Source organism: Hyalella azteca, unplaced genomic scaffold, assembly GCF_000764305.2.
Source record: "Hyalella azteca isolate HAZT.00-mixed unplaced genomic scaffold, Hazt_2.0.2 contig13331, whole genome shotgun sequence".
Classification (NCBI taxonomy): domain Eukaryota; kingdom Metazoa; phylum Arthropoda; class Malacostraca; order Amphipoda; family Hyalellidae; genus Hyalella; species Hyalella azteca.
In genome coordinates, this window is record NW_025943257.1 from 437,163 (window position 1) to 452,939 (window position 15,777).

The 15,777-nt window shown below is 36.6% G+C and overlaps 2 protein-coding genes across 3 annotated transcripts in view; one reads left to right on the forward strand and one right to left on the reverse strand.

Moving 5' to 3' along the window:
* The window catches only part of LOC108681696 (solute carrier family 35 member F2), a 70,224-nt gene extending 62,691 nt beyond the window's left edge, over positions 1-7,533 (reverse strand). For both annotated transcript variants that reach the window (XM_018170756.2, XM_047883613.1), the window contains exon 1: positions 7,202-7,533. In XM_018170756.2, the coding sequence (XP_018026245.1) occupies positions 7,202-7,320 (119 nt within the window). In that variant the 5' untranslated portion in view covers positions 7,321-7,533. The remainder of the gene's footprint in view (positions 1-7,201) is intronic.
* A 2,270-nt stretch (positions 7,534-9,803) lies between these two features.
* LOC108681687 (protein Star) lies at positions 9,804-13,812 on the forward strand. The gene is made up of 4 exons (XM_018170738.2): positions 9,804-9,869; positions 10,438-10,488; positions 11,000-11,467; positions 12,720-13,812. Exons 1-4 carry the CDS (start codon positions 9,804-9,806, stop codon positions 13,317-13,319), a joined length of 1,185 nt encoding a protein of 394 aa, XP_018026227.2. The 3' UTR covers positions 13,320-13,812.
* The last annotated feature ends 1,965 nt before the right edge of the window (positions 13,813-15,777 follow it).

The window sequence follows — 15,777 nt, forward strand, 5'->3', positions numbered from 1 at the left end:
ATCAAAGGAGTATAATATGGTAAACTGCATTTGCAATCAATTTTGGTTCGAAGTGGTAACTCATTAAAGGAAGCCTTTATTTATAGAAGTAATTCCAATAAACAATGGTTCAAGGTGATCTTATTTTCTGACAGTTGAAACCAATTTAATTGCATTTATTTAGGGTTGTTATTCATCTAAGTAAAATTATTTCCCCGATAAATACATGGATATAAATTTCGAACACTTCTGCTAAAATTTAAACCGGATGTAGAACATCATTTAGAGTTTTTTGGTGGTCGGTAAATCGATAAAAAAACAGCTACTTTATCCGAATAAATTTGAGATCGCGTAGATTGTGGCAGAGAAAAAAATTGACGGATTCTTTTAAGCCGTGGTCGTGTAGGACCAAGACTTCAAAAGTCTTCAAACATCTAAAGAGCTCATGAATAAAACATCTCTTATCAGAAACGAAAAGGAAGCTGATCAAAGAGATCGACTTGACGAGACATGAGCGTCGCCATGTAAAAACTGATCATATAAAACGGTAAATGAAGACAAGAAATATCATGGGTGATCCACGGACGCCTGTAATATTTATTAGCACCATGGCACACTTAACTAGTCTACAAAGTCGGTAAAGAGACATGCGAGTTATTATTGTTTCTCTAATCTCTATAGGTATCCTCCAGGTCAATAAATAAATATGATAATCGAATAAGTTTCAATGCGATTAAACAAGTCTTGGAGAGTTGAATAATGGCAAACAAATAAGTAATCATGTAACAACGTTCTGTATCAAAATAGCACACTAATTCTCTCCTGTTTTTAGCGCATTTTCTCATTTATAGAAAAAAAGGCGCTATTGCGCTCGTCATATCCGTCCGTCCGTGATTTCACGTTACGGACGGATGAGAAAATGCGCTCTCAGTCACTCACTGCAGTGAGTACTGATCTAATTTTTTATACTCTCTCATATTCATTTGTATTTCCGACACCTTTATACTGTCCTATGTTATATATTCAACTAAAATTCTGAAAATATTTAAATCGTTCTTTAGATACTTTCCCGTATCACGTACATGGCATTCCTGATGGATTTTAAGCTGTACAATCTTAATCACATTACATTATTTGCTAACCAATTCTGCATGTCACTCATGCAGCTATAGCGATACGGTAAATTGAATTTTTCAATCAAAATCGTTGCCCAATAACCAACGTGTCCGCTGCCTATAAGGAACAAAAAACTTTCAATGTAAGACGATCATATGCAACCGGAGAAGATCCCAAACAAAAGTCTCGACGCAAGCTAAAATCAGTATCACGAGTCAGTAAATGCAAGCGCCTGAACTCGTGATTTACAAGTCATCGAGCGCGATCGTCGCATTCCTGGTAGTGACAAAGACAGCCAATACAGCGGTGTTATCGCAAGCAATGAGGACAAGAAAAGCCTGACAAGCTTTTATTGTCCTCACTGAGCATTTCTTGTCCTTGAGGAAAAGAAAAGTGGTCAACTCACTAACTTGAAGCCGTGTGATGGAAATCCCACACAAACTTTGCTTTTCGCTCTTCAAGCGGTAGCAGCGCAACCAAGATTTTGTTGCGTAAGAAACCCACCGTGAATCGTTTAAAGTCGATAATACCACAGCAAATACCTGAACTAGATACACACTTAGGATCAAGAAAATGTTCTTTTAACAATTATGTTGAATAATTAACTAGTCGCAAATTGTTTAGATCACGACTTTTGTTTTCATTCCAGCTGAATACGAAACAATTCAAATAAAACGGTTAAGTTTAGAAATTTTTTGACAAAAATGCCATTTCACGATGACTTCTTTTGAAACCAGATGAATGGGCCGAGAACTCACTATGAAAGATATAATGTAAAAAGCGTTCGACAATCAATCATGGATGGAAACATTTACACGGAAAAATATTTTACATTTTTCCGGCGCACATATAATTGAATGATTGCAATGCTCTATTTCTCTAATTTCCAATAGTTGATAGAAATGTTAGCTTGCTTTAATTTAGTTGAGCTTCGACTTTATATTAAAGATTTTAAGATTTTGAACATCCCAAGGTATATTGTTCAAACATTCAATTTTACTAACAAATGCCGAATATTATCGCGTAAACCAAAACACTGAGCAAAAATACTGAGCGTTTAGTGGCATGCCATACAGGAGCTGCGGTGGCGAGATGGCATAAGCGATGTGCTGCCATTGATACCGACTAAGAAGACACGCCCATCACCAGCGCGACACAGACGCTCTCTTCTTTATTTGCTTGTTTTCGAGGAGAACGCAAAAAAAAAGACGGCCCAAGACTGGAACTTGCGTCACCATGGAGACGCTCTCCCTCGCACCAGCTCAGCGGAGCACGAAAAGTGCAGCGATTCCTTCAAGTTGATGATTCTTTTTTTTAACAATTCCTTCAAGTTTCCCCCGAACACGCCAGCGTTCGATGCCTGGCGAAGAGCCGCGGAATTAGTGAGCGTCTTCAAAGTAAACTGTTCAGTGTAACTAGAGCTGAGCGGTGCTAAAATGTATGCAGTAAACATCCAAGACTTCCAAAAACAACTGAGGGAATTGATACGAATGAATATCTCTATTGATAGTATGGCGAATCTCTGTACTATCCACAGACAATATAATGTACATTCTTACTCGCAAATACAATCATACAATTTTCATTAAAAAAATAATTCAATTCCGACACATGAAATGGAGAAAAAAAATTATTGCTTGGTTCAAGTTTAAAACGAAAACTATGATGGTAACTAAGAAAAACGTTAAGGTACTTTCATTTACACGTCACAGAAAATCACGCGAAATACGTATATATACATGTATTTTAAATAAATATTATTGGGAATAGATCGTTTTACTTTATCAATTACCTAGGGATTAGTCCTTTTTAAAAAGGAGTAGGCAACTTTCATCCGTATCGAGCACACTTGCGGCATTTCACTCACCTAATTCCCCCGCTGTTGGGAGCTTAATCAGCGATAATTGTCTTTAGAAAATCGAAGCCATTGAGCAGCTCGGCGTCTGAAGCTCCGGTAACACGACAGAGAACTCCAAAGTGGAGATCAACGAGACCGCCACTCGAAGGCAACAAGACTGGCGAGCTCAGAACTGAAGAGCTTTGGTGACGCTCAACCCAAAGATCGGTCCCTGAAAAATGGCGAGATGGCGGGATTTCTATTTCAGTGACAAGCACCACCGATAAGATTGATGAGGATTGACCAGGATGGGAATCATGTCGGAGACTTCAGGATGTTCCAAGCGAGGCTCCTTCTCGCTAATGTTGTCAAGATCTACGAGCATTTTACGGCTCGGCTTTGAGCTGAACAACCAAAAGCTGCCAGAGCGCGCACGGGGCTTGATTAGAACAAGGCTTGGAAATTAATAGCCTCCAGCCTGCAAATTAAGAGAAGCGATTGTACCAGCAAATATGAGTCTGCATGAGAGAGAATGCCAAATATATCATTTTAGTTTGGACATTGTGAAACTTTGTTGCAAAAAAATTACATGCGGCGCTATTTTGCGTTCCTTTATGCGTTCTAAATTGCGAAAGGAGAGAAGACCTAAGTACAAAATTTAACTATAAAGAACTAAAACCTTGTATTAATATATCACCGGAATAGTTTTCATCTCAAGGATTGATCTTAAGAACGGACCTGCTGAAGGCTCGTATCTGAATATCATTTCACTCAACTAATTAGGGTTTTTTGACCAGTTGGATACACCAAGCCAGGCAAAATAATAAATAAACTGAACGAATGAATGGGCCGGATCAAACGGAACTGGAATCCGTGTACAGAACCACGACCTTAATTGGGATCTACAAGCGGCGACCTCAATAAATTCCCTACCAAAGAAAAATGAGAAACAAAAATAAAGCAGAGAAACCTTTACGCCGCTCCCAAAAGTGGCCCCCCTCGAATGTTTAATTGGCACGGGTAGCGGCGGAAAATGCCGTGCAAAAATCAATGCTGAACGAAAAAAAACATTAATTAAAATGTATATTCTGTCCTTATTTGGTTGTACAGCTTATTTATTTTTACAAGCTATTTTCATGGTGTAATTAATTGTGAACCGGTTAAAAAGCCACAGTTACGAAAAATATTTGGAGCGTATCACTTCAAAAATACAGCGTTGAACGCATGCTCTCCTCAAGCTGCATTTTCGACAAAACCTGTCCGGGAAACATTCTGAGCTGATTAAAGGTAATCTGTTCTGCACTGCACTTAAACTCAAGCTTGTTCTCAAAATACACGTTTTGCAAACTGCCACCGCTGCCGAAGTTGTGATAAAATTGATTTTATGACAGGTTTTCCCCTGTGCTTCCCATACCCAAAGCAAATAATGTAATCGAAATTACTTCCAACCTTTGCCAGGAAAATCTGGATGACCTGAAGGAAACTGCTTTGAACGACAATCATAATTTTTGTTCATTGATTAATTTTACACAATAACAGCATTTTTCTTGTATTCGAAATATTTTGTATTCGAAAAAATTCGTAAAGAACCGCCATGGTGGGTAATAGTTCGCAATTTAAACTAGGAATCAACGTTGTGACGAGCAATCAGAACTAACTTTAAAGTTCCTTTGACAGTCGTTGGAACTCAGAATGACATGAAGTCCATTGCGTTAAGAAAAAACAGATTCCAAGAGGAGCACAACCATAGTTTTCTGACGCATAGAAGCTCTCGTTCTCGCCCTCAGAAGCGCACACAATTTGTGTGTCGGACAAGTTAGATCACCCTAGAATCGAGGAGAATTTATCTCGAGGTATTTTGCTAGGAGTCTCGCTGGGGTGAACAGTTAAAATAACAGAGAACATTTCCAGTAATTAAGACAAATTTAAGAGCGATTAATCGACTACTTTTAGCTACCGTGGAGATTACAACCTTTATTGACCCGTGACGCGGAACCCTTCTGGTAAACAGCTTGCAATTTCGCGCAATCAATTTTAAGTAATAACGGAATTTAAAGATATGGCAATTATACTTGAGTGGATTATTCACAGAAGTACGCCTTATTTGAATTTTAATGGCTAAAATTATATTTTGCTATTACCACTTTATCATAAATCATTTAATGTATGAATTACTTCACAAAGAGTCTACTAAACAATGTGATTATATAAAGCGGCCAACAGTGAACATAACGCACATTATCTGGCGAAATAGATCTCACTGGCTTAAAAATTACACGGGCAAATGGGACTCAGACCAAGTGAACTGCACGTTAATAGCTGATTTGGAATTTTGATAGGTATTTTAATACGTTTGCACATGATGAACGAATATAAATCAAATTGGCGCATTTCGAACCGAACGTCATGGATTGAAATTTGAGGGTAACGTTTAAAATAAATGCGCATCGACACGAAGGTTATACAACCAATTTCAGAACAAATAAATTTTGTGAGAGCAGCAATAATTTGAGCAGCAATAATTATTATTATTGAGTAGCAATAATTTTAGATATATTCTCCACGAGACGGAAGAAGGATCAGCATAATGTACAATTAACTTGCACGATATAGAACGATAGAGATATTTAACGATAGGGGATCTATATAACCCTCAGCGATAACGATGTTGGCGTGGGCAAGGCCGCAACACAGATAATGATGTCTCGTGCATCTATTACAAATATTGGAAACCGACCCTCCACAGTAACTTTATTACTATTAATATTGTCATCCTATATCCCTTCTATAACGGAATCTGTGTATAGTTCAAGGAGCACCTAAGTGTTTTTATTAGTGAGGTTTACAAGCTTCATACAATATTATTTCCGAAATAGCTATACCATTTTCTCCCCAGAGAATTGTACTGCGTTAATAATTCGATGCAAGAGAATTTAATTTACACATGCTTCAAGATTTCGCTAGAATAGTGAAATTCGCTGCCAATTAAGAGCAATTTCATTCGCTCAGCACGTATATCTACGAGCAGTAGTTTTTTCGCTTGCAGGCCCAAATATGCTAATGTCCATCAATTAACCCTTCTGTCTTTAAATCAAGACCACAGAACAAGAACCGAGTAGTCGTCTCTCAGGCGGTTTGCTTCTTCACATGGATGGTCGTCAGTAAATATGCACAATAATTTACGAACAAACAATTCGTGCGTTAGCTTGAAGGCTTGCAATGCTATTGGAGAAGTGAGTGTTAGGACATTTTAATGGACTCATTTGTAGGTAATGAGCAATAGGAAACCCTTTTTACAAAACTGTGTCTTATTGAATGCTTCAAATCGACATAGTCCGAAGATACTAAATAAGAGCCTGAAATCTTTCTGAATAAAGCTTGTCCATATTCATACAAAATAATATTTAGCCAACGAATTCTCAAGCATTGAAATTCATTTCACATATATAATTCGGTAAATTTATTATGCTTGATGTATGGCAGCATCGGCAAGAATTAACTTCGAAAAGATTTGTTAAACAATTCGCTGCGAAGAAATATAAACATGATTATTATCAAGGGAGAAGCCAGCTTGTAATTCAATTCTCAATCTAGCTAAAAATTGCGATGATTTTCTGTTGCGATTGATGTTAAAATGAAATTACTATTTATTCGGTAGATACAGTATTTTATAAAAATCAACTGCTACTGGTTCTAAGTATGACAAGTGTCGAATTTATATGCTAAGCGAACTTAATCGTGCATCGAGCATTATACAGCGCTGTTGCGTTTAGAAAAGGACAATACAATAAGTATTGCCAGTTTTAAAGACCGTGACTCTAATAATTTCCTTACTTCAACAACTGTAGAATATTCAATATGAGTTACTAACACTAAATGCGGTGGGCGTATTCATTACCCGTCATTCACGCTGTCCTATCTCAAAGCGCGAGTTCACAACGCGTATCGCACCAAAGGCGAGATTTGCTAATCGAATTCGCGGGAGAAGCTCCTAATTTTGACGCCTGGTTGAACTTCGGTCATGAACTAGAGTGAGAAAAAGCATAAATTTACGAATCGAATAACAATTCTAGGGCGCAAATGGAAGTACTAAAATTATGTAATAAATTGGCAGATATAGAGTTAAAATATTGGCAATAAATGAGCAGCGATAGCATTTGATGAAAGCTGTTCAGTTAGGCAAAGCACTGGAGTAGCAAGCACCGTCCCGCTCACGTATTGATCGCTGAGACAATATGAGACTCACTTTGCACAACACACGGTACTCACCATCTTCCCAGCTCTGGCAGCGAGTTGTTGATGGTACTCAAACAACAACCATTGTTAGTTTCACTGGCCTCCGGGTTATAATTGAGACTCGTTCGTCTCATACCACCTCTCTCAGCCATTTTTAAAGCTCTCTGGCAGCGGCGACATGGAGTGCGCAGGGCTGCAGCAGAGCACTGCGCAGGACAGCGACACTCGCCCGCCAATCTTTAAGTTTTCCCCACACAGAAATCTCCGAATCCGTATCACGTTGTTTACATTGCACTTCTCAAGAGTACTCTCGCAAGCAACAGCAACACTTTGAATAAATATTATTTTCTTTCATTTTGAAAACATTCTCGTGATTTCCGAATGTCATGATTTTTTACTGTTTGTAAGACATTTGTCGTTTTCCTACGGAATTTTTCTGGGAATAACATGGAAGTCTTGACCTCAGTAGTACGGTTACCTCAGCATAATCTTAGGAACAACCTCCTCGCAGTCTTTCCTTCATGTTAGCAGAGCAAACATTGGAGACTTCACTCCCGATTATGGAGTGAAGTTCATTGAAACACTCATCGTTAATCTAGCCTAGAAACACTTAGGCACATGATTATACACAAAGATCAATCATTATCTGATTATCAGGATTATAAATACATTATTTCGGATTTTTTTTAAAACGGCACGAATATTTTTAATTGAGTGGTTTTTCCGCCTCCTAATATTTCATCAAGGCTTCAACTACGTATCAGCTTCAAGCACACATCACTTAAAATCTAGCTACAAGAGCAAAACAAATTACCAGCACTAAAGACAAAAAATTTCCCTAGAAAAAATGCATAATAAAACTATTGCATAAAAGAAAGTTAATTCTTAAAAGTTATGCTGATTAAGCTCAGAATTATATAGCACTGTTATGTTCGGTTTCAGGCCTTCAGCTACAGTGCCACTTAACTCAAGATTCAATAGCTACTATAATACAAAATATATAGTAGATTATAATATTCTACTAAATATATGATCTATTATTTGTCTAAATTATTCATTTAATTCGATAGAACACGACATTCCCCAGGAATTATTGATTATCAATAAATTTATTTGCACTGATCCCCTTATAAGCTCAGAATGTGAGCAAAGTGTTCCAGAGAAAATTATTTAAATCAGATACTCCTATAAATAGAAAAATTTTCTACGAGTGAAACTAACAGAATGTGTTCAGCGTAGACTACAACGTCTTCCAATTCACCACGGAATCGATTGTAAGTTTGTATGACTCATTTAGCCTACACCAAATCGCATCAAATAATCACAAAAAAATGTATCAGCAAGATAAATGTTGCAATCAAACGAATATCTCCATACTTTCAAATGATAGAGTCAACAATATTTACCAGTACATCAGATAGTTCGAGACTCCCATGTAAATTGTCAGAATGTCAGCTAAGAACTCGAGTCGCCAGGTAGGTAGCAGATTTTCGTATTACAACACAGTAACAGAAACTCAGACCACGTTTGAAGTTTTATATGCGTCGTGCCCTTGTGATTCAATGCCTTTCTTTTCTTCAGTTATCTATCGTCGTGTTTATGTACTATTCCTGCATTGTTTAACATTCAGTATTACACACACCTCAGCCTCGCGGCGACACAACCCTTGTGCCTTGTTACTAAACAAGAATGGCAGCCATTCAACATACACTCACGATTGCACGATGATTGATAACCGGAACGTTATGCGATTTGAAAGAAGTAGTTCTCGCAAAAAAAATGAATTCAAATAATACTAAAGAAGATATAAGTTTACAGTGTATAATTTTTTATAGATGAGCACGATTATCAAGATAAGATCTCTATCAAAATTGTTAGTCGTCGTAACTGAATGAAATTTTCAAATAAAGCGTATAAATGAAATGAGAAATTTCCGTCTGATTTTATCTAATTGAGACGAGAAGCGATTGTGAGGAAAAAGACACTGTTCCTTGAAAGAACGAAAATATATTTTCACCAGTCATAATACATATTTCAATAATTGATGTTGATAATTTAATTATGAGTTACAAAGTTAATATTTTACCTCGCAGGCTAGGGTCACATTTTTATAGGATTCATTCGAAATTCGTAAAAATATATATTTATCACCATGAAAAGTGAAACGTTAAGTTTGTTGAAAATACGACTGCCCCTCTTTTTTTGGAGGTCTAAGTATGAGGCTTCCGATCTGAAAAGTTTTTCTTATAGTTATATTTTTTCATTATTGTGCTGCAAGTTTAATCTGCAATTTTTCTTCTCTTTATATCATATGAATTTGTATTGATAAACAAGGAAAATTATACCTGCTTGAAAAACCTATGTAATGTGAATGTTCAAGATTGTCAGTTTCTCACCTATTATCTTCAACTTTTAAATAAAAAACCTCCCTGGAACGTAATTTACTAGGAGTAAAAACTTTTCTTTTTAAATAGCGGCTTAAAAAACGACTGCAAAACTTGGCCGGAGAGGAAAGCTTGGAATAAATTTGAGGAAGTTTGGTTTCAAAAACTCTGCCGTCAGCACGCTCGGGAAATTTCCTTGAAAAATTAGTTTGTTCAGCAAATCTAGATCAGTTCAAATTTAGAGGCTGAGAATGAAATATCTGGCATTCGTTGTGATCATATTGGGCGCCTCCTTCTACGCCATGCTTTTCTCCAAGGTGTGAATGATATTACCTGAAATCATTTGCGTTTCCATTTTATTGCTGATTACATCAATTTTTCATATCATACAGGTCTGCCACAGTATACCCGGAGAATCGCGTTGGAATTCTTAGACTGCGATCCAACAGTTAACGAACTCCATCTCACCGTTGTGAAAACCGTTTCAAATTTCAGTGAAAAGGGTATTTAGTACACCATGCGAGTGCTGGTATACAGAAGGGTGTCAATCTCAGAGTTCTTTTTAGATTAAACGCAAAAACAGCATTCGTACCAGAACGCTGAATGAAAAGCAAAAATAAGAGTTCCTTATAAACAATGTAGCTTCTAAGCATCATTTGCCTACTCGTAACGAGTGCTAATTTGCTAATAGCTAAGAGCGAACAATGCGGATGAACTCCAGTAGTAACATTCACTCGTCTGAATAAAGAATGATATTATAAACGTAAAGCGTATAACCGAATTAAAATTGGTGTGATTGAAATGAAATAATCTTTAGTATTTCGCCCAGAAATATTCTTTAACCTAAAAATACACAAAGGTCGTGATAGAATTATTTGCTTTCAGATGTTTGACGAGAAGGCGAGTATTCAGGAGACTCTCAACGACAAACGTCAGGTGAGAACGCTATGAGGCCTTTTAACAACTCGCATAAGTTCAATTTATTTTCCCGTAGCTGACATGCGATACAATAACTTATTGAATGAGTGAGTGCTTTCATTTTATTTTTCTCATAAAACATTCATGAATTATATACAAATATCTGCCTATGTATAGTACTTCAATTACTTGACTGCATATTTTTAAAACTAATAAAGTTCACACTTTCTTTGTGGTTACAGTCTTCATTTTCTGAATTTCGCCGGTTTTGAATATACAATTTTGTGATGTTTTAGATATTACGTTTCAGATGAGTATTATTTTGTTACAGTTATTGAGCGTATTCACATTATTTCCATAAAACTTAGTCATAAATAACAAGAAATAATTATGACATTAGTCATAAATAACAAGAAATAGAATCGCTTCGTACGTCTCAAGCACTGCTTGATTATCTCGCATAAAACCACATATTTTGTTCTGTAAATAATTCACAATTTACCTAAGACTCCCGCATGCATGTTCATAGGAACTGCTATGGCGCTTGAATGGTCCTATCCCTCAAGACGACCCGCGACTTCTTGCACTTGTAAGAGAGAAGTTTCTGGTCCCTCCGCCGAAGACACGGTCTCCCAAACATCAAGAGGACATTTTCAATGAGAATGAGAGTAGAAGTTATGTATCTTGGCTATTTATCAAGTCAGTGCTGGAGGATCTGTTTACAGACGAGGCTCCAGGCTTCTTCGTTGAGGCAGGAGCTTTGGACGGGTCTCTCTTGTCAAATACTTTGTTCCTAGAAGATTCTTATAAATGGACCGGGCTTTTAATTGAACCTGATCCAAGAAACTTTTTTCATTTGAAGAATAAACATCGCAATGCATGGACGGCCCCGGTATGTCTCTCACATAACAGCTACGCTGAAAAAGTGTATCTCAAAATGAACCATGTTGCCATCCGTCATCCCAGTCAGAAAATACTAGGAAATTCTCACATCCAGGTTTGTCAATTAAATGTTTAATCCTTCATCGCCTTCTTCTTGGTAATTACTATTTTTTATTTCATTTCAAGCTTTTTTATTGCCATATCCGTACCTTACTGTAACTGAAACTAACTGCAATCCCTATCAAACTATGTCAGAGCAGGTGATTGTGTTCAAAAGAAATTCAGAAATTTTAAAATTAAAATATTCATAAAGCATTACTGAAGTAAAGGAGCTTCGGTTCATTTCTATCGGTATTACCATACCATAATTTCTCAATTTTTCTATCATAATTTTTTTTATAAACCTGTCAGTTTTAAAATGGTTTTGCCACATCATTAGTTATCGTGAAAGCGTCGAACTTCACGCTTTATCAAGGGAAGCTCGAACTATTGACGAATATTCGTCGTATTCTATTGCATATTTTGTCTCATCGAAAGTATTCATTTCTCGTTCGTATTTTTCTAGCATTTCACACAGAGAGTTGGTAATACGTCAAAAATTATTTTCATCATTTCAAAATTTCCGGAGACGTTTGCACGCGATATATTATAAATTTATAATAATATAAATAAATTATGATGATTTAAACCCAACCTTAACCCGAAAATAGCCCTTCTGATAATTTTACCATCGGAAACAACATCATACGAAGCGGAAAATAGGCAGTAATTAATGTTCAATTTTTTCCCAGGAAAGTGCTTATTAGTTCGTTCTTGTAAATCAGATTATGAATATCAGATTATGCTTCATATAATGATTATCAGATTATGCTTCAGATTATGATTATCAAATTATGCTTCAGATTGTGAATATCAGATTATGCTTCAGATTATGAATATCAAATTATGCTTCAGATTATGATTATCAGACTATGCTCTGCAATCACACCACATGAACTCAAAAAATATTAATTCGCTATTGTTATATTCGTTTACCCCAAAGCTTTTTAGCAAATTACATGATTGCTATGTTCTCGTGATAATTATATTGTCCCGTAAAAATTATACATAGCACTGAACTATAATTTAACTAGATTCTTTTCTATTATGAAGTAGAATACATTTGAACTTGAATATATACTTCTGGAAAAACATCTGAATATCTAAACAAAGTTTTTTTTATGTCTTTTGCGATGCATGCTCACTCAAATCTCGAAATTTCCTTTTTCTCCGTAGAAATAATGTTTTTTGTTGGATAATTAATAATCATGATGCATCAATGTATTTTCTCCTTCTCACGATATAAAATATTGAATTATTCTTCCCAGGCAATACCTGGTACAGAAGAAGGCGTCTACAGCACATTTGAAGAGATCCAATGTTTTGCCATCGAAACCCTATTGTTAGCTCTCAACATCTCACACGTCCACTTCTTCAGCCTCGACATCGAGGGAGGAGAGCTGGAAATATTAAAGAAATTTCCATTCGATGAAATTCTCGTTGATGTTTGGGCTATCGAAAATGTGTCTCCCCGGTGGAAAACTCTTAAAAATGTGACAGCTCGAACACTGTACACTTCACCTGCACAGATACGAAAGAATATGAGCATCCCAGACAAATTCGTTAGCGATATTGACGCTATATTAGAATGTATAGAAGACAAAAGGCTCATAGACTTCATGTTGAGCCGTGGATATTATTACTTTGATGCATTTTGCTACTTCATTCCGGACCTGGTATTTGTTAGAATAAACAGCACATTATTCTCGAAGCTTCACGTGCCAAAGAACTACTGGACACGACGCTCGGTTTGCGAATACAAACCCATGATAACGCATGAGTTCAACTCCAGCAGAGTCTCGCCACGTGTCCTAAGAGACCCACACCATCATCCTGGTGTCAAATATAGAAACCCGATTTCCCGGTAATTAAATTGAAGTGAAAATAATTGAATATTTTGGTGATGATGCCTGTAAAATATCTTTCCTATTTTTACATGGAACTGCCGTTGTTCAATTCTTATTTTACATGAATAAAAAACGTTTATCGGCTTGCTTCAGATTATCAGCCGCACTGTAAAATACATAATCCGATGCTCACAATTTTGCAAACCATTTTAGGAAATCAAGAGTAAAAATTCATAAGCAGCTTTATGATTTAAACATCTAAAAAATTATTTAGCACTTTTCCCTGTTTTAGTTTCATTTTTGCTGTGGCCAAGAAAGCTTTGGTTACTTAAAGCGAATTTTCCAAGAAATAGGAACTTACATAAAGCCTCACTTTTTTCGCAAATTATACCTTAAATCTATAATTTTTTATAGTTCTTATCACTATCACGAAGAGAACTATTATCAGCTAAATATTGTTTACTACTTTAAAATAAATTTTCGGTACTCAATCAGTATCAAGGAACCTGGTTAATGATTTATTTTACTACTCGACAGCAATATTTTATTATTGATTAGATCAAAAAAATTAATGGATGACGCCCTCAGATCTTAGGAAAAACACGAGCAACGTCTCTTACAAGACTCACTGCGTTAGGTGCGTGGCATCTAAATTGATCGACTGCAACTCCGGTTCTTGGATCCGGAACCATGCAAGTTTCTCCTGAGGTCTCACAGCCTGCTCGTCATTTCCCCTCATGAAAGTTCAAACCGGGATCATTTCATACGGTCATATAATTGCTTTGTTTCATCGGAAATTCTTCGAAAAGTCTCATCCATTAATTTCAAGAATTGAAAGTTGAGTTCTCGCGAAAGCATTAATTCTTTCACGAATTCGTGGACAACGAAGCTTTCCAATGTGCAAGTGCGTATATACTTCAGTTTCCCAGAACTGGTTGGACCAAACAAGCAACCTCAATAACAGTTTTAATTAAGCTTGTATCATAAAAGCTGTTTCATCTATAATAGAAGAAAAAACAGCGTACAATAGTTCAAAATTGTGATTACTTGTGAGCCAATCATTGATTGTGCACGATTCGACTCGGAAAATTCCAGAAATTTATAACCGGGCTCAATTAAGCAGAAAATTTTACATATTTTTTGTTTAAATTGCGTGAATTTATTAACGATTTTAAAAAATTTTCCATCAACACATCCTAAAAATTAATATTTTTCATATTAAATTACAAAAACAGGAATGTTTGTTATATCCATTTCCGAATTTTTTTTATTTTAGTTAATAGCAAAAACAGAATATTAGACCTTCTGAGCCATGTAAAGAAACTTTTCCTTAACGCTTAGACAGTTGAAAATGCCGATACGTATCTACGAACACTGATTAGAATAAGTATGTTCCATAATAGACGTGCTTCTCAAAAAAATTATTCATAATACTCTCCATAATCGTTTAAATCTTACAAGGATCACAAGTTCAACAATGCCAAAATATAATCGTATTCGAAAATGATTGTATTCTTTCTAAATACGATTGTTGCTCATGATCTACTAAAAAATGAGACAGCTAGTGACAGGCCATTGAATTTAAAATTCAGCAACAAAAGCTCACGTGTAGTCAGCTGGCAGGAGCAGCAAGTATAAACTCATAACTGTTGAACGGAGTCGCCGTAAGCAAGCGTTGGCTTCACCGCAGATGACTCGAGTCAACAGCCACCGAATCAACGACTCATACAAACTGGTGTAGCGATGAGCCTCAAGGAGGAAATGGCTTCCCGAGAAACCGTTAGCTTAAACTATAACGGAAATAACTTAAAAGTTTATTGCTAGGCTTTATATTTGCCAGCTTTCCTTCTAATAGACAATGGTTAGTTTAGTCACAAATTTAAGCAATTGGGGTCGGTTGTTGTCTATAGTGTGTCGTGCCTAAAATTTCTATAAAATTTGCCGTGCTCATCGTAAGCCTCACGTAACACGCAGTCCCACAATGCGGCACGGTGACGATCATCACGTATATACATGACGTAGTTTCGTCACGAATCACGCACGAGGTCGTCACAACCTATTTGTGTCCTACAGGAGTTTGAGGATGTGCGTAGCGCTCCTCGACGCAAGGATTTCTCTGGCGCATCGTCAGAGTTTCGCTCCAAGTATTCAATCCGGAACTTGAATTTTGATTTATCTGAATACCAATTTCTTCAACTTGTCCTTGTTTCTTGTAAATTTTCAACTAAGCTCATTCGACACTAATCAACGACCCAAATCAATCTGACAAAATTTCCATGCAGCTGCGAAAATATTCCAGTGTGAATTTGTTGCGCCTACTTGTGAGTGTGAGCGTTATAAGCAGCCACTAAATTTCTGCTAGAAATATAGCTTGATTTTGTGCAAGCGTGCCGCGCTTTCTCCAAGCACGCAACCTCTGCATTCGAGCTCCCTGACGGTCCCGCTTGCCGGACTACTTGAAAAATGGTTCGCCTGTTTA

Coding starts and splice junctions, on each gene's coding strand:
- LOC108681687 (XM_018170738.2), top strand. CDS start 9,804: ATGAAATATCTGGCATTCGTTGTGATCATATTGGGCGCCTCCTTCTAC. Junction 9,870..10,437: donor ACGCCATGCTTTTCTCCAAG/GTGTGAATGATA, acceptor ATTTGCTTTCAG/ATGTTTGACGAGAAGGCGAG. Junction 10,489..10,999: donor CTCTCAACGACAAACGTCAG/GTGAGAACGCTA, acceptor GCATGTTCATAG/GAACTGCTATGGCGCTTGAA.